This window comes from Pangasianodon hypophthalmus, chromosome 10 (genome assembly GCF_027358585.1).
Source record: "Pangasianodon hypophthalmus isolate fPanHyp1 chromosome 10, fPanHyp1.pri, whole genome shotgun sequence".
Lineage (NCBI taxonomy): Eukaryota > Metazoa > Chordata > Actinopteri > Siluriformes > Pangasiidae > Pangasianodon > Pangasianodon hypophthalmus.
Genome location: NC_069719.1, coordinates 17959945 through 17979177, shown reverse-complemented (window position 1 = coordinate 17979177; position 19233 = coordinate 17959945). Strand labels below are relative to the sequence as shown.

The window sequence follows — 19233 nt, the reverse complement described above, 5'->3', positions numbered from 1 at the left end:
TGATGATAAACATCAAACCAACAAACCCACTCTGTACATGTAGACCTAGTACAATAATATACACCACAATAAATATAACACATTAATTGTAACAGCCACATGCATGGCATTGTGGATATAGTGCATACCGTCAAAAGCAATGAGGTAACTGGAATGCTGTGTGATAAGCAAAGACTTATGACTACAGCTAGTAGCATAGAAGTCGTTGTTCATAATCAATATTTCCTGAGTGTTCTGAGTAAAGTGTTATATTTATAGAGCTTCATTTATCTCTCCGCAGATACTCTCGCAAGAGTAATAAACCAATCGTGTGTGACGCCTCCAATCGTAGATGATGCCTTTAAAGCTTTAGGACTTTAAAATACTGGGATAAAAATGATCCCAATAATAATAGGGATAGATTTATAAATGTAAAATGTATATCCGGACCTTATATATTTCTGTAAAGCTGCTTTGTGAAAATGCCCATTGTTAAAAGCACTATAAAATTAAATTAAATTGAATCGAAAGTATGTTGCTGCACTGTGCGTGGTATACTACTAAACTGGTTAGTTGTTATCGCGAAAGTCCAGGGGGTGGAGCTGGATCTGATCCAACTCCTCCTATAAGCCCAAGCTTAACCCTAACCCAAACCTACATAATGCTGTACAACAAGAAACAACACATTTAACACACTTATCGAGTTGCCTATACCCCCTGGACCTTTGGCTTGACTCTGCTCAGGTATAAGGAGCTGGATCAGATCAGGCTCCACCCCATGGACTTTATGTTCTGCAGCGAGGAGATACTTGCCAAAAAACTGGAATTATACAAGAAAGGAGATACGAGATATGGATAAAACAGCATTACCTGTTTAAACCCATCAAAATCACAAACAACATAAACACAGACGTCTGCTCTACATCTATATTTTGATGCCAACAGATTGAATTAAGGATGATGTGTGACTAAAATACAGTATAAATTTCAATTACTGTGAAGTGGAAAATGATGACAGCCTAATCACTGTTCATTAAATTGTACTAGAAATATTTAATAAAAGTCAGTGGTGTGTTTACGCTGTGTTACCTTTCGTGTTATCTACATAGGTGCCTAGTTGTTTAGATTGTTGACTTTTTGGCTTTAGTGTCATTACATGCATGCAAGCATACTGGAGACCCTTTCTCTACTCTATGAAACTTTGGATGTTTTAAAAAGGTACTGTGAAATTCCCATTGTAAATCTTCCACCATTGTTTCTGATAACTCACAAGCTGGGCTCGGAAGCTTGTCGGATGTAGCAACAGAAAACAAATGAGTGGGACTTAGCAAAGGGTAAGTCAGTTTGGGAGAGGTTGGTAAAAGAAAACTGATGTATAGCCATCAGCTCTGAAGAGGAATATTTTAAAGAGGTCACAGCACGGTGATGTAATCCAAACAACACCGGCCAAATACATGATTTAATCAAAATCAGGAAGACTTTTATTGGCCAAGTTAGATTTCACTTACATGGAATTTGACTTGGCAGTTGCTCCATTAATACAGACGATATTGAAACGAATAGAAACAAAGCAGTAAATTAGACAGTACAGGGAAAAGTTGAAAAAGTGGGTCTTAACTGCTCTCTTCTTGGATCTGCTGTCATGAAGGTTGGTGAGGAATGACAAGTCACAGTCGATGATCTCTGCAGATTGGCTGTCATGTAGATTAAAAAAAAAAAAGAATTGCATCTGCTCTTTATCAATACACCAAGTGTCAACATTTTCCTTTGTGTTTTTTCATTGTGTATGCTTTTTTCAGGTATTTCAGTTTAGGATGTAATATTTGAAAATGCTAAATGTGCCATAAAAGGAAAGGAACTGAATTGGCTTTGACAGATAATGGATTAAGTCGTAGCCTCGCACATGCCTCATGGAGCCTCTAAACTGTTCTAGATTAGACAACACACATGCTGATTGGATGTGTTAAGAGCTGAGTTGGAGAGAAGCAGAGTAGTCGTCCCTCACAGAGGTTCTCTGCATACACACAAATTCAGACCTTGCAACCTTATAGTGTTGACAAAGCTTTTAATTATATTTGAGTACTCAAGCCTGAATTTAGCTACCTCATACCCACTGTGAGATTTGTCAGCTCTGTCCTGTGGCGTGGATCGTCAATCCTGATAGCTGTTCTGTGTGTGTCTGTGTGAGCTTGTGCTTGTGCTGCTAGCTCTGATGGTTCCTTATATTTTAACTGTATTGGGGACTGGTTTACAAAACACATACACAGAGCCGCAGCCTCACACTGCTGAGCTGGGCTTTTTCAGGAACACTGAATGCACTGTTCAGGCACCACAGTTGTGTTCCATAGAGAAAGACATCTGTGCCAAGACACACCCTCTGTTGGTGTGTGTGTGAAACCCTTATTTATGCCGCAAATGGGGTTCCCAGAACTGCTGTCATGTCATTACTCTCCGAGTCTTCTGTGCAGTCTCTAGAGGAGCACAAAAAGCCCATTTGATTAGGCAAATGCACAGGCCATGGGCTGATGCTAAAATTAATTCGTAGCCAAGGCACCCAGCCCACACCTGCATTTCAATTTTACTGATCTACTTATGCATCCCAGCCTTTGCAGACTGAAGTTTGGCATCATTAATATTTCTGTAGTACCAACTGTAAAATATTAGGACACACAAAGAAATGATCATTTTTTAATTTAATATTAAGCTTCTAATCACTGTCTTTAAAAGCATTTTTGGCCTTAATCCAGCTATCTGGATTGTACAAGCTGACTGCTTTTATGAAATAGCTTTCTATATATAATGATGAAAAGGAAAATAAGAACAATTAAAAAGAATATATCACTGCTAAAAGCCTAATGTTGTCTGAGTTTTTTTGTACATTGCCATTCCTATAAGAACTATAAGAAAGCCATTCAACTGAAGTCAAACACTGACTTGATTCACTGAAATTATACGTGTTTGATTATAAGTGGGTTGGCTTGGGCCGAGCAATTTGTAGTAAACTTTGTTAATTGTGAGGGAGAACCTCCACAAATCTATCTGAATGACCATTTAGAACTGGTCTTAGGTAGCCTTACACCATCCTTCATTGCTCCCATACAAACTCTCCAGCCCTTCTAACCCTAATGCTAATCTAAGATGCTTTAGATGGACTCAGACCTGTTGTATTCTGCCAAGGAGATACACGCAACAAGGTTTGATCCTGCATATGTGAAAGTGTTTTCTGAATTACACATACTCTGATGCTGGGCTGCCGTGGAGCAAATTTAAATGCAAGTTTGCATAAAAACAGCTGGAAACTCCACTCTAAACTCTACAGGTAATGTAAAACCACTATTGCACCAACCGAACGAAAACAGAGCAGTAACCTGTGAACTAGCTTTGACAGATAATGAATTGTTGCAGTCCACACTTACATTCTTGAGCCGGTGCACTCCATTAGATAACGCAGAGGCTTTTATGAGTTATTAGCTTCTTTGTTTTATGCTGATTTATGAGCCTCTTGGTGTCCAAATGCTGTAGTTTACAATTGGCCTTAGATAACTCTACATAATTATTTATGACCCTATACAAATTCTTCAGCTTTCTCCAGGCATGGTCTCATTATTAGATTACTAAAAGATATAAAGACTGATGACTTTGGCATTTCATATAATGGATGGGGTTTAAACAGGAACATGTGGGTTTGGTACACAGACAGATGATGGAGAGAATTGAATTGGCTCAACTGTGATATAAGCCAGCTTGCAATTTGTGGAAAGCATAGGATAATGGTGCGGTCACCTTGTAATTCACAGAAGTGGGTAGTTTTTTTTTAAAAAAGGTCTTAGGGGGAGGTCTTATATTTGTAGCTTGTCCCTGAGACGCAACTGTAACTTAAGGCAGAATGACATTTAGAGAGATTTACGTTCTGAGATTATTTCAGATAACACAACAACACAACAAAGACATCAAAATAACAAAAACTGCAGAAGTATACTCGTTATTTTTGATGCTAAACTACTAGTCATTCTGGTTTCTTATTATTCCATCAGACAGCTGTGTAAGGCATTCTCCTTTAAAACCACCCTCAGCCTTAATATCTGGTTTCTTCTTCAAGTGTTTCTGAATTCGCATTAGCATCAGAAATAAAATTCATGGCACAAAATAGCAGTCAAAGCAGCATATAACAGGGCAGATGCAGTCCATATGCATATGTATGAGAGTATCATGAACTATGTCAATGCTGCATCTAAGTGCTTCTGTCTTTCATGGCTGTTTGTCATATAATGTAATTCCATCCATATTTTGCTAATTTCAATTGAATTTCTAAAAAATGTTGGCAAAAGAAAACGCAAAACATTGGGTGTTTCCATTAACTGCTGTTATGCCAGTGTTAAGCAAGCAAGCTGAACATTTTAGTCCGAGAGCCCCAGCCGAACACACACTGTCATGCAGAGACTGAAACACATACTTACTGTATCATTACTTATTTAAGTCATTTTTATTTCAAAGATCTGTTTATTGCTTTTTATTGACACGTCAACTTTTCCACTTTTGCAGAGTTTAGATGTTTAGATGATGTAAATCTCCAACATTTCCGTTTATGTTTCCATATGCAAAAGTTCAAAATTTGCATAAAAGCAGGTGGTTGGAAAGTTCACTACAGAGTGTGTACAGAATAAGCCCTTGTTACTCCAACTGAAGTGGAAAAGAACTGTGAACTGTGTGTTTTTGATAGAATAATGATTGACGTCGTGGCCAATGGGGCACACTTGCTTTCAGCAGACTCTAAATGCACTATATTAGATAAAACAGAAGTTGATTGTATGGGTTAAACACTTCATTTCTTTGAGGTGAATTAGGAGCAGCTTCTTTATGTCCAAATGTGACTGTTTTAAGTGAAACTGAAAAGCTTGTCTCAGACCAGTACAAAGCTGTAACATGGTGACTCAGTGTCTTTAGAGATACAGTATTGTCGCTGTGGGACTGAAGTGGGAAACACACTTATGTGAGTGGGAGTGTAGATTCTGAACTCAGTAGGAGACTGACTTTGTGCCAGAATATACACTAGGTCAGCTAAGCTTTAGTCAAGCCAGTGTTTGTTATTTTCATTCAGGCTCAGATTGGAGATATTCTATCTGTTGTTAAGGCACTTTGAACTTTTCTATTTCTTTATTTTCTCAGGCAGCAAAACTAAACCTGATCTTTTTTTTCCTCTCTTAAATCTGATCTTAATATGCTGTTGCTCTTGGTCAGGGTTTCACCATTCCTGGATGTGGTGGAGAACCTTGCACTGCATTATTTTAGTGCACTCCCCTGTTCTGACACACCTGTTGTAAACTCATAATGAGCTTGTTGGCTGGTTAACGTGTTGTGACAGGTGTACTGGGAGCAGTAAAAAAAAAAAAAAGGGAAAAAAGTCTCCAGTGAAGATTAGGACTGGAATCACTCAACAGCTTAAAGTGTTTTTTTTTTTTTTTTTTTTTTTTTTTTAAAGAGGATTTGAGGAGAGGCCTTGTAAGATGACTCAGTGGATATGTACTTTTGAAAAATTCCACTGTTTATTGTAGTCTGTGTCAGACACAGATGGGCTAAGTGACAGAAAAGAGAGTTTTTATGGTCCATAAGTGTTGAGTAGGCAGAGGCTGGTCTCACTGCAGTCAATACAAAGTGCTTTATCTAGTGTGTTGTGCCATTTTATTGTGCCCTTATTTGTCACATATACATTACAGCATAGTGAAATTCTTTTCTTTGCATATCCCAGCTTGTTAGTAAATTGGGGTCAGCACCCCTGGAGCAAAGAGGGTTAAGGGCCTTGCTCAAGGGCACAACAGTGGCAGCTTGGCGGTGCTGGGGCTTGAACCCCCAACCTTCTAATCATTAACTGTTGAGCCACCACTGCAATTTTAAAAGGGTAACAGTGTGGACAACAAGAGTCGAATTAAAGTTTTCATCAACTAAATCCAACAAGACAATACCCAAAGTGCACAGCTGTTTTTGATCTGCATCCAGAAAGGAACGAGTGCTATAATTGCAGTGTAATGGATGGTTTTAACTTCTGATAGTCATTCATTCATTCATTCATTCATCCATCAATCCATCCATCCCTCCATCCCTCCCTCCATTACTGCTTTATCCTGGGCAGGGTCACAGTGAAACTTGAGAAGACTTTAGTTTCTTTGTCTGTCCAAACAAGACAAGAGTGTCCTCTGTGCTTATGTTTAGACATATCTAGATATAACGCTGAGAAGTCTTCATTGCCAAAGGCTTTAATGATGATTTATTTGAAATACCCAACCCCATCACCCTTTTTCGCATCTTGTCTTTATTGATAGACTAATTTTCTGAATTTATATAATATTCTGTATGTCTTCCCCAACCACTGTCATTAGCCAGTACTACAGTTACTAGCTTTATGGCATGAAGTTGACTTTGATGGTTCAACATGTTCTGGTATTTCACTTCAAATCTGGTTTACCTGCTTTATTTTTCAGCCAAATCATAGAATTTCAGCCAAATGATGGAATCATGTAAAGCAGCCATATTGAATGACACTATTCAGTGTTACACATATTCATTATTAAACTATGCTAAAGTGGTTGTGAAATGAACAAGTGCTCTGAGATCTCATCAGTGCAGAAAGAGAACCGTGTCCCCTTTTGTATCCACTTGTATTGTGGACATCAAAAGCACTGAGGCCATTTGCAGCTAGTTCCCTTTCAATTCCACTTTAACAGAACTCAGTATGGTTCATTTAAAAAGACCTATATGTGAAAACACCCTTAATATGATTATAAAATGTCTATCCTTATTGATAGACTAATTTTCCACCTCAGCCAATTATAAAAAAAAATTGCCACTTTTTCAAATTTCAGAATCTTCCATTCAGGTTTTTATTGCCATTTTTAAACTCTGCATAAAAGGCTGGATGGAAAACCTGAAAATGACAATGAGACAATCAGAAAAAGAAATGGAGAGATGGGCAGAAAGAGAGACGGACTGACAGAACTAGAGCATGTATTGTCCTTGCTTGTAGTGAACCTGAGGTTTGCTGAAGATTCCTGACTGCTTTGTGAGCTGTCATTGTATAGCAGTACCTGTGACTTCTCCCAATTACAGATGACTGTGTGTCTTAGTGGAAGGTGCACACTGTGCAGAGCAGACTTCTGGGTAAAAACTCATACAGCTATACCACGGGGATAGACATCATAGCTTGAGCTAGACACCGCAGGGTGTAGAGAATTGTACAAGCTACAGGGAAATGTAGCCTCAGAGGGGAATATTGACAGCATGACTCAGCAATACTGCGTGATTACGCCACTCTTTTATGCTATGTCCTGAATAATTTGCTTTCTTATCTCACTTGGATCTCCTGGAGGATTGTTTCTGTTTATAGAAATGCTGAGGGATTTTGAGATAATGGCTCAATGGCATGGCTGTTTGTTTTAATTGCGAGACTCCAGGTGCAGTGTGGACAGGTGTAGCGTGCACGTTACTCACAATGCCACCCCTCCCCCATTAGCTGAGGAGAAATTTTAGTCAGTTGTGCTCTTAGTGTTCTGTGTCCATGTTAGTTAATGCTGTTAATGTTCTATGTCCATGTGATAGTGAGAGAAATCTAGGTAATGAAACTTAGACAACAGGAAATGGGCAACAAATCAATATGAATGATTTAGGTTGTTTTTTTATTTTTATTATTATTTTTTTACACTTGGTCCCTTTCAGTGCTCCAAGTGCTTTATGGGTATTTTTTGTGCATAAGTGAACACAACAGTTGAACTCAGACCCCTCTAAAGTGACCCACAAGCCTGTTATTCATTCTGTGGTCCATTTGATTTGTGCATTGTGAAAAAAGTTCTCTCAGGCTGCTTCACATTTTGCTTTAAAGAACTTGAGAGTGTGTTCTGTCATCTAACACAAACACAACTCAAATGGGCTCCCGAATGGCGCAGCATAATCGCAGCAGAACCCTATCATTCGGAGATCATGAGTTTGAAGCCCGATGATGCCACAGCCATCCGTGACACAGAGTCTAAGAGAGCAAAATTGGCCGTGCTCTCAGGGAGGGAGGGAGGGAGGGAGGGAGGGAGGGGTGGCATACCCTCTCCCTATCAATCACGGCGACAATCACGAATCATGGACGTCTGTGAGCTCATGTTGCATGAGCAGCAGTTCAAAAAGATGTGGTTGGGTTTCTTCACGTGCCTCGAAGGAAGCACTTGATAGCCTTCGCCCTCCCTGGTTGGTATCTGTCGTGTGAGAGGGAAGAGCTGCCTGATGGGTGGGAATTGGCCATGCTTAAATCAGGGAGAAAATCCTTGGGGCCACGTGGTCCCACAACAAGCTCAGCACTGTTAGGCATCAACATGACAGATAAGGTAATAGAGCCACTGTGGCACTAGCAATAACTAAGAAGAATAGTTGCTGTATAGTACTATTAGTATGTGTAATATTCTGTATGTCTTCCCCAACCACTCACATTAGCCAGTGCTACAGTTACTAGCTTTATGGCATGAAGTTGATTTTGATGGTTCAACATGTTCTGGTATTTCACTTCAAATCTGGTTTACCTGCTTTGTTTTTCAGCCAAGTCATAGAATTTCAACCAAATGATGGAATCATGTAAAGCAGCCATATTGAATGACACTATTCAGTGTTACACATATTCATTATTAAACTATGCTAAAGGGGTTGTGATGTGAACAAGTGCTCTGAGATCTCATCAGTGCAGAAAGAGAACCGTGTCCCCTTTTGTATCCACTTGTATTGTGAACATCAAAAGCACTGAGGCCATTTGCAGCTAGTTCCCTTTCAATTCCACTTTAACAGAACTCAGTATGGTTCATTTAAAAAGACCTATATGTGAAAACACCCTTAATATGATTATAAAATGTCTATCCTTAGGGCTGTGCTATATGTGTGTACATATGACAGTGTGACTGAGCCAGTAGTCTGAGCCAAGGAAATACGTCTATCTACTATCACATAATTAAACACGGATAAGTTTCAAACTCCCAGCTGAATGCTGAGACAACGTAAAGATATCCTGTGGTGTGCAAGATATAATTAGGCTAGTCTGCTGCATGGCTCCCACAAGAGTCCTGAATATGTCATTTACACTATTAAAATATATATGCAGAAAAAACATTTTAGATACTTTAAAGAGGCACATTGCTCAATGACTGACTGATCAGTTCTCTTTGCTGAAGCATGTATGCAATGGAGTTGCTCTTTCCAACCCCCATTCCTCCCCCCAATAAATTCTACCTGCTTCTGAGATTTCAGTGTAGGATCTCAATTTACATTGGCATATTATCAGTAATTTTTTAATAGTATATACTAGGGATGCAGCATTTCTGATACTGGTTTCAGATATCCATCTGTTACCATGCTCATTTACTCATACTCATCCTCGTACTCATAAAAAATGCTCCGGTACCAACATCCAATACCATGTGGTGATAGGTGACGTAAGCCTGGTGTCACGCTAATGAACAGACGACACAAAACGACTGTTATCTGGACATATTTCACAATTAATGATGGTAATCAAAGGAAAGAAGACTGCAAACTGTACTCTGCAAATATATCAAGAGTTGGTACTATAGCATCCTGAGAAACCTGATATCTATAAAATATCTTAAACTTAAAATTTAGCATGAGCAGTTAATTACTAGCAGCACATGGCAGCAACCAATGCTGCAGCAAGCACTAACTGGATGAGAAACAATGTCTACACACTATGCCAGTGAAAACTAAGATTAAGGTTAGGTCAGTGAAAATAACAGTTCGTACGCAATATATTGTTCTTGGCAATCAGTCACTATCAACTCTTGATAACAAGGAACTCCAATGCAATGAAAACAAAGAAACATACAGCTGTACAGAAGTACTTTTCCGAAGTGCAAAACCCAGTCCACTGAAACCCTACTCAATCAAAGGTAGCTAGGTAACTAGCTAACAAGCATAGTAGCATGTGTGGGCATGTTCCATGAAGCCCCTGAGTGATTAGTAGTACGTTTGTTCCTCATTTTGTCATCGATACCAACGAGTACCAAAAAATTTACTTGTACTTATACATGGACTGGAAAAAATTGTATTGATCCATCCCTTGTATACACCATAGTACATGTAACTATCATATTTGTTCACATAGTAAACTAGCATACATTTGTCAGAGGTTGACACAAGCAGGATTTCAGTATCTGAGTTTCAATTTGTGTCGTCATTTTCTCAGCTATTTATTTAACAGTATTATTTAATAGCCAAACATATCATAATATTTCATAACAATCAAAACTTGTTCTGTATGATAAGCTAAGCTAAGCTAGCTAGCTAGGCTGAAGCCTCTGAGCATATTTTGTAACATCACTAACTGAACTCGTACATAAGGTTCCCGGAATCAGTTTTTTTTTTACAAAGCTACTGAGGAAAACATGTTTAAATTGTGTCAGTTTAGTGCTGTGTTAACAGATTTGACCCCAACATTATTAACATAATGTATCTTGCTGAGTGAAGTTGCAATGTTCAGTGGGTGGCTTTTTAAGGAATTGTTGAAGAAATGCAAATACAGCAGAAGATCAAACTAGCTGTCAGCTCTTTGAAATGTAATGCTAAATCATGACCTGGCTAGCTTAAATGAAATGAGAGAACTGTTTTCAGTGCTCAGCAGTTTACAGTCATGGATGAGCAGGTAAGGTTTAACTTCAGTTCAACAAAAAAGCAAAAATGCTCACCACGAGTCAGCAGAGAGAGAGAGAGAGAGAGAGAGAGAGAGAGAGAGAGAGATGATGTTTCCAGTCCAAACAGAGCCACTGTAGAAAGTATACACACCGCTAAGCCTGGAAGACTATTGTCATAACATTAGGTCCTTTTATTTCCAAGTCTTGATCTGAAATTTCCAACTGTGAATGTCACACCATGTGGATAAATTTGAAGTTCATACCTAGAGACTGCTAGGCATTCTTGTTTTTGTATATCTTAATTTTCCTTTATATATAGAAATGTTTCAGTGCTGAGGAGCTTGAAGCTCTGAGGCCCTTTCCAGTAGCCAGTACAGGTTTTATTCTGAGTGGATTCGCAGTGTATTCATGCTGAGTTTGGAGGCTGATGAGTCACAGCCCAGAAGCAGATGTTTGGAAGGTAGCAGCTCTTCACACTTTTCTGCTTGCCGTCTCACACCCCCTCAGGCTTCTCTCCTTTTCAGAGCCAGCAGTGATATGTCGTCTTTTCTAGTGTGAATGAGCTGCCTTCCTTTTTAGCTGTTAAATGTGAATGTGGTGACACTGAGGCTTGCGGTGACTGTGTGGTCCTCTTTAGTTTGTGATATGGACATCAAGGGGGATGCCTGGAGTCTTGATGCAGTATGCTGAAATACAATTTCTTAATTACTAAAAGCTTCCTGTGTAGCAATGGTGCATTCTAACCTTTGCAGGTGTAATAGTAATTTTTACATTGGCATTACATTGGTGCTAGGACTACCATCGGTGCTAAAGCTACCAATTTGGTTAATTTTTCTTCAGCAGCTCAGTGGTATGATTTTTGCCAAATTCTTTCAGATGAAAAGACAGATCTGTTGGAGTATGGCCTCCCATTTTTCCTCTTTTGTTTTGGGTATGTCTTTGCTGTTTCTCAACTCTGGGCCAGCTCCAAAATGACAGCATGCCACTGCCTCATTTCCTGCCTCATTATGTCCTCTCTGTGCAGAGACAATGGCTCAGAGAGAAAGAAAGAATGCGACTGACACTGATCCTCACAAACTCCACTTTAGCCTAGACTAATGTATTATTCATCAGAGGCCAGTAATTCCTGTCTGTGTGCCCATCTTTCAGGGTGGTAGAGTAGGGGTAAGTAACTCAGCCCTGTAAATAGCTGTCAAGCTTTATAGTCAGTATAGGTGTGTTACTCACTGTGGGCTAGTTTGAATTAATAAAGTATATCACTCAAAAAAAATTAGCATGGTAGTATGGGTGGGTGACAAAAATATAATAATGATTCTTGACACAGACATCAGTATGTGTGTTGCTAAATGTTTGGAACGGACAAAATTCATCTTCGAAACACTTTTAATAATTTTTTAACTTTTAATAATGCCACTGACATCCCATAGTTCAGTGATTTTATACACAGTGATTTTATAGTGGTTTGTACAAAAGCTATTTAACAAGAACATAAAAAGAAAATTAAACACTCATATTTTTTTGTACTGATGTCAGACTTCATAATGGATTATGAAGTAACAGCTACTTGTTACTAGGCAATATTAATTTAACAGTATGAGTAGGTGGATTCTTAGTCAAAATGCACTGCAAAAAATTTCAATAAATGATTTCAAGTTAAATAATTCCAAGTAAGAAATCTAAGTAAAAATTGATTTAAAAAAAAAGAACAGAGATATATTTGTGATTTTTTTTTTTTTATTTAATTGGAAAAAATCTAGCTCTTACTGGAAATCTGGATCATTATCTTACGGCAGATACTAAAACTGCCTACTATAAAACTGTAAGAGAAATATAGGTTAACTTACACTCTTACAGTAACCTCTTTATCAAACAAGTGCACTTGCCTTTAATAAACGCTACTTCAGACTCCCATTAAAATCTTAGAGCAGACAATGAATAAGATACTTCTGCATATTTATGGATTTGATGGAGGACGTGTTTAAAATTTCTCCATGTTTAATTGCTGATAGTGGATAAATTGTAATAAAATGTAAAACGGTGCTCAGAAATGAAAAGACCCTGAAAAGTCACCATTTCTTCTTTTAGGTTTCTTTCCATTGGCTCTATTTTTTCTGATGCTATATGATGTGCTTGAGAATTGTTCCAAAAACTGGGACAGTCAGGAGGACGTTATGGGTATGAGTAACTGTTGAGCTGATGACCACAAAAGCAGACATAACACATACAAGCATGACCTATAAACACTGCAGGTGTTGATTATAACCCCCATCGACACACACATATAGCCTGCAATGCACTTTTACAACATGTTTAGGCTTGTGCATTACACACTTTCCCAGAGGCAAACTGAAAAGAGGACTAATTGCTAACAACACTAGAGAATCTTCAGTGTAGTTGGGGAATTAACTAATCTCTTGTTCGCCTTTTTGCATGTTCTCTCATGTTAACATGTGCAAGAGGATGTAGTTAGGGAAAGGCTAATCCGATTTTACTGGGCAAGAGGAAATTCTGGGTTTTTGGGCATGTTTAAATTGCCATTTGGCTACTGTCAGCGGCACTTGGTCTCATCTCACACAGAGTGGAAATAAAGGGATTGAAATAATAAGCAGATCCCATGTGCCTGGTTTAACACAATAGGAGTGAGAGGAAAGAAGCCCAAACCAAGGAGACAACATGAAGCGAGATAAGAGCTATTTAATAGTGAGAAACCACTCAATCTGTTTTAGTGAGAGCTGGCCAAATTTTTTATAACATATCTTTCAGCATTTTGGCTGCTCATATGCCTCAAGCCAGCTTTACACTGTACGATATTTGGCGTGATTTTGCTGTCGCAGGCACAATCATACATCGTAAAGGATAATCTTCAGTCATGAGTTGAGATCTGTGGTCTTGGAATGTCTAATGTGACATACTCACTGGCGGATGATTTAGTGCCACTGCGACCAAAGACAGGCGATGACAAAGTTCTGGCAGTGTCAGAAAATTTTACTTAAAATCTCAGAGTGTGACTGCTGCTACGACAGTCGTCTAAAATCTACCAATAGGAGGACAGCATATGATTACACAAAACTCATGGAACAGCTACAAACGCAGTAGTGGCGATGGTGAAACGTAAACGAAACATATTGGAGTTAAAAGAAGAGCGATATGTCTCTATAATGTCTCATCACACTTATATCACGACAGGACAAAAAGGGACGTGACATGGAAAGAAATAGAGGATGAATTACAGCTTCCAGGTGTGTTGCTAGCTAATTAGCATGCAAATGCTTTGTTCATAGAGTTTATTTACTATTAAGACAACATGAAACTATTTCTATGCTTTCCAGTTGAATAGCTACAAATCTGTGCTGTGTCGCTGCGCACCCACTGAGGCAGAACGTAGTAGCTGTCTTCATCATTTATTCTGATTTTGAAGAACATGTTATCGCACAGTCTGTTACAGAATTCTTTTTGGGATCATCTCGTACAGTGTGACAAGTAATAATCGTAAAAGACCACTGGAATCACACAGTGAAAAACCAGCTTTAATCTTGGGCCTCAAATTATTATGATCATGTGCTGTGATAAATGTGATCATATTGTAATAGTTTGAGAAGTTCTTCCTTGTGAGCCCTCACTCCATTTACTAAAGATTGTATTTCAGGTAATGTTTTCACTTCTGTCCTTTCAGCTCATGTTGAGAATGAGGAGCAGTATACCCAAGCTCTGGAGAAGTTCGGCGAGAACTGTGTGTACCGTGATGACCCTGACCTTGGCTCAGCCTTCCTCAAGTTCTCTGTATTTACCAAGGAGCTCACCGCCCTCTTCAAGAATCTGGTGAGGGCTGTTTGTGTGGGTGAATGGGGCTGTACATGTGCTACACTTTTTTTTTTTTTTTTTTTTTTTTTTTAAAAAAGGCATCATAGCAAGTGAAAATAAAACTTTCTATTGTTAGTTATTGTAAGATTATAATAAACCACGTATAAGATTATTAAACTTATTTCTAGATGTTTAACTAATTTGAAGTTCTAAATTTTCTTATTCTATTGGCAGATAATGTTGCTTCTTTTCAGAAATAAATGCTTAAAATGAGCAAAATTATCTGTCACTAGAACAAGACTATTTCAAGCATCCTGTATTTGCTTTATTGTAGTCTTTTAGTAGGAAATACTAGTTAAGGTTGACCACATTTAAGATGTTTTCACCTGCTAAGATCTCATTTTCACACTATACTTTGCTCAAGTCTTGAAGAGCAAATGGATTTTTGTGTACATTTCTTTCTGGCTGATAATATGTCAGGGGCGCTTGGCAAGGTGATCATTATTCGTGGCTTTATGGCAGGGGTGTCGAACTCAATTTCTGCCCGGGCATTTTTGTGAGCTGTTGAAGGACCGTAATCCAAAGCTATTACGTTATTTAATATATTATTAGAAATGCATCTATACTCTGTGGTCATCATTCAGTTTACCCCTGTTGGTTTTTATTCCATAATGACGAAACATTCATTCACCACAGTTTCATTGCAGTAGTAATAAAGAAGAAATCCTGTGGGCTTATTTTCACTAAGAATGTACATGTTCTCAGTGATCCACCACCACTGTTTCCTCTCTCTATCAACTCCTTTTTTTCAACATTGTTCTAGGTTGCTTCAGTTGGTGATGCATTTCTGCATTTGGAGTCAATCATTTAACACTGGATGCATTTCTAAAGCATTTTTAGACGAAGTGCATATCCATTTGAGCCACGATCCACAAGAGTTCTGTGAGGCGTGTAAAACGTGAGCTCATATGCCCTGTTGCGTTTGTTTGACAGGCTGTCTCTAGCCCACAATGTGTTTGTATGATAATTATACTTATGGGTAACTAGGATAAACATGACTGTGTTGTAAATACAGCTGGCATAACATGGACTATCCCCATCTCTAATGTTTTATGGACGCTATTATACATTTGGATTAGTTTCATTTATTAGTTTCCTTTATTAAAAAAAATGAAGTGTAAGGATGAATGGATGTGATGTGGATTAGACGGAGGGTCTCTATGCTTACACAACCCATCCAGTGGGCTTTAATGATTTTCTGAGCAAAGCAGTTGTACTGACACCAAATTTGTATTCAAGATGGATTCTTTTCAAATGCTAATGAGAATCCTAATGTAATGAAAGCAGTCCTAATGTAAGGGGGTTCTGTGCCTCTCCACATGATTATAATCTCCATTGCAGCAGAAAATTCTGGGAGAAATGTTGTTTAATTCTTGTTCTTGCTCCAGTTTCAGAACATGAATAACATCATCACGTTTCCACTGGACAGTCTTCTGAAGGGTGATCTGAAAGGGGTGAAGGGGGTAAGTATTTCAGGTTAGGTTTATTTTTCTGCATTTTGTGGTGTTGAGATTTTTAACCTGTCATTACAACATTCAATTAAACTTTCGTTTGCCTCATACTTGAATATACAATACAGTAAAAAGTATAGCAGCAGACACAGTAGTAAGCTGTAATAGAGGGAGAAACTAATAAACGTACCTCAGTAATCTCAGTAAACCGTTGAAATTGCACATGTAATTTGCTTACAATACACAATAAATGTTAAACTTAGGATGTTTTATGTAATTATATGGTGAGTTGGATGGCGGCAATAAAATTTTTGAGAACAAAGCGGCACAGTGGACTGCCATGGAAACCAGAGAGAGACTTAAAGTCTGTTATACAGTTAAGGAATGTATAAATTCTCATCCAAAGTATAGGTTTAAGACACTCGAATCAACACATTTCCCCGGCATAAAGTCGAAAACAGAGCAGTATTCTTATTTCTCTCTTTTCATGTGGGTAGCTGAGAATTTTCCAGCTCTTCAGCTTATTAAATGTAGAGCAAAGGATTTCATAATAGTAATTGACACAATTAGTGAAGGCAGGGGGCCCCTAAGTTAAATACGTCTGATCGAGTCAGTTGTGAGTGACATGCTGAGTTAGTGTGTGAGAGAGCAGTTGGACAGATGGGTGTGATTATGGCATATTAAAATCAGTCCTGACCTCCTGACCCTCCCCAGCACCACGTGACTGCGATTCGTTAGCTCCTACATGAAGCATGATGCGATTTGCTCCTAATGAGTCCGCTTCTCACTGCTTCTGTCTCGTCTCCCTGGAGACTCCCTGCTTTTCGCCCTCCCTCTCTCATTCTCTCTCTCTGTGTTTCCTGCGGTGAAGGGGCCCAGAGCTGAGGAGAGTGAAACACTCTCATGGAGATGCTCTTTCATGAATGTGTAACTAAAGTTGTTAGGCACTCCTAGCTAGGCTCTAATTGGGATAAAGTCCAGACTTAACACACTGGGACCCTTCTACTCTATCTATCTACTCTTCTACTGTAAAAGTCCTCTCCATCTTCTAGAGCCTGTATGACCTTCTGAACTATCCAAACTGCAAACTGCATCTGTCAGCTAGAAAGCACTAATTTAGACACTGTTTTTAGAAACCTGAGCCCCAGCAAACTTCATGAAGTTTAAATGAATTCTCCAGCATAAACAAATTTTCTGTTCATTTCTAAGTACAGGGAAATGTGTCAAAATGACTGTCTGGTGTTGTACCACAAATGTGACACATAAATAGAGATTATACTGGAGTATTCCTTTAAAACAGTGAAACAATGCCAAAAGCTAAGATGTTATGAGCTAACCAATACCAACATTAGTATAGTTTGATCAAATTATTTGCTTTAACCTCATTTTAAGACATGCATCCTATATTTACGAGGTGAGTGTGAGGCTAGAGTCTATTCTGTATTTACCAGACTTTATTGACAGTTTGTATTTAACCAGGCTTTACAGAGTGTTTGTATTTAACCAGGCTTTACAGAGTGTTTGTATTTAACCAGGCTTTACAGAGTGTTTGTATTTATTCAGGCTTTACAGAGTGTTTGTATTTAACCAAGCTTTATCCAGTGTCCATATTTTAACCAGAGTTTAGAGTATTTGTAGTTAACCAGGCTTTAGAGAGTCTTTGTTTTTAACTTGGCTTTCCAATATGTTTATATTTAACTTGTTTTTTACAGAGTGTTTGTATTTAACCGGGCTTTACAGAGTGTTTACACTTAACTAGGCTTTACAGTGTGTTAATATTTATATTTAACCTGGCTTTACAGTGTTTGTATTTAACCTGGCTTTACAGTGTGTTTACACTTAACTAGGCTTTACGATGTATTTATATTTAACCTGGCTTTACAGAGTGTTTGTATTTAACCCGGCATTACAGAGTGTTTGTATATAACCTGGCTTTACAGGATTTAAAGGAGCTTTATAGAGTGTTTGTTTTTAACCGGGTTTTACAGAGTGTTTCTGTTTAAAGGCGGTTTAAAGATTGAATGTTTTTAACCAGGCTTTACAGAGTGTCTGTATTTAAAGGAGCTTTATAGAGTGTTTGTTTTTAACTAGGCTTTACAGAGTGTTTGTATTTAAAGGATCTTTATAGAGTGTTTGTAATACAACCAGGCTTTACATGTTAATATTCCCTGATGGCATGCTGATTTTGCTCTAGCTCAGATGGAGACATGCACTAATGGATTGAGATTATAGGCCTAGATGTGAGCTGTCACACGAGCCATTAACCCAAGTCTGTGCCTTTCACGCTCCAGTCACTGCAGCCAAAGGGTAAACCTGAAGCTAAATGAGTATGCATGTTGCTCCCAGTTAAAATGCAATTCAAACACAACCCTCTGTCAGGCAGTTTTAAATAAACTTTTAAATAATTTTTATATGTATTTGGTGTATATGAGGCATAGTACTTATTACTAGGACATAGTTTCAGAATCATGTTCGAAGAATCAAAGAAAGGTGTGTTTTCTGTGTAAGTCACCCACACTGTGTCCACTGTGGCCTCAGCCAGCTGGCGTGGGGACTTCTGGGAAATGCTAGAACAGCAGTGTGGTCCTTGAAAAGCTGATGTCATACCCAAATCGCCAAATCCCATCATCCCACTGTCTTTCCCCCAGAGACCTCTATTGTCACACACTTGTGTGTATGTGGTTAATCCTTTGCTTGGCCTCCAGTCATGCAGACATTACTAGAAAATCATTTGAGCTCTTCCATTTTTGGATACTCTCAGATGGAGATCTACTGCTACAGGAAGCCTTTCTTTTGAGACTCACTGACTCGTGAAGCTCACCCATGCAGGCATTAGCAAGCCTCCCTTGTCTCTGAAGTTATGGAGTTCCCACAGAGCTCTTATGATAACTCTGTGACTCAGATCATGAGAATCTTATCGGTATCAGTGTGGTTTGCATGGATGATCTATAAAGCATAGCCATACAACCTATATACAGTTTGAAAATTGACTTTACAGGGTTTTTTTTTTTTTTTTAATATATAAAGTCTATGCTTCAGTAACTAGCATTCCACTCCAGAATTCTTTGCACCCTTCATTAGAACGAATGAATAATGCATGAAACATTTTGAGATTTTTGAGTATAACTTTTATTAAACAGTGCACGTTCTTTCAGCAAAACACCTCTCCACATTTTAGCGCATTAATATTTGATTCTGAGAGCAATTTAGAAAATAGTCCAGATGTTCAATATAGCTCAAAGTGTACATAAAGACACATTTTATGTTTTAGTGTAAGG

At 38.4% G+C, this 19233-nt stretch overlaps 1 protein-coding gene across 4 annotated transcripts in view; it reads left to right on the top strand.

The window, feature by feature from the left end:
* asap2a (ArfGAP with SH3 domain, ankyrin repeat and PH domain 2a) overlaps positions 1-19233 on the top strand; it is a 72787-nt gene that overhangs the window by 29482 nt on the left and 24072 nt on the right. For all 4 annotated transcript variants that reach the window (XM_053237550.1, XM_053237548.1, XM_053237549.1 and 1 more), the window contains exons 3-4: positions 14317-14462; positions 15893-15967. In XM_053237550.1, the coding sequence (XP_053093525.1) occupies positions 14317-14462; positions 15893-15967 (221 nt within the window). The remainder of the gene's footprint in view (positions 1-14316; positions 14463-15892; positions 15968-19233) is intronic.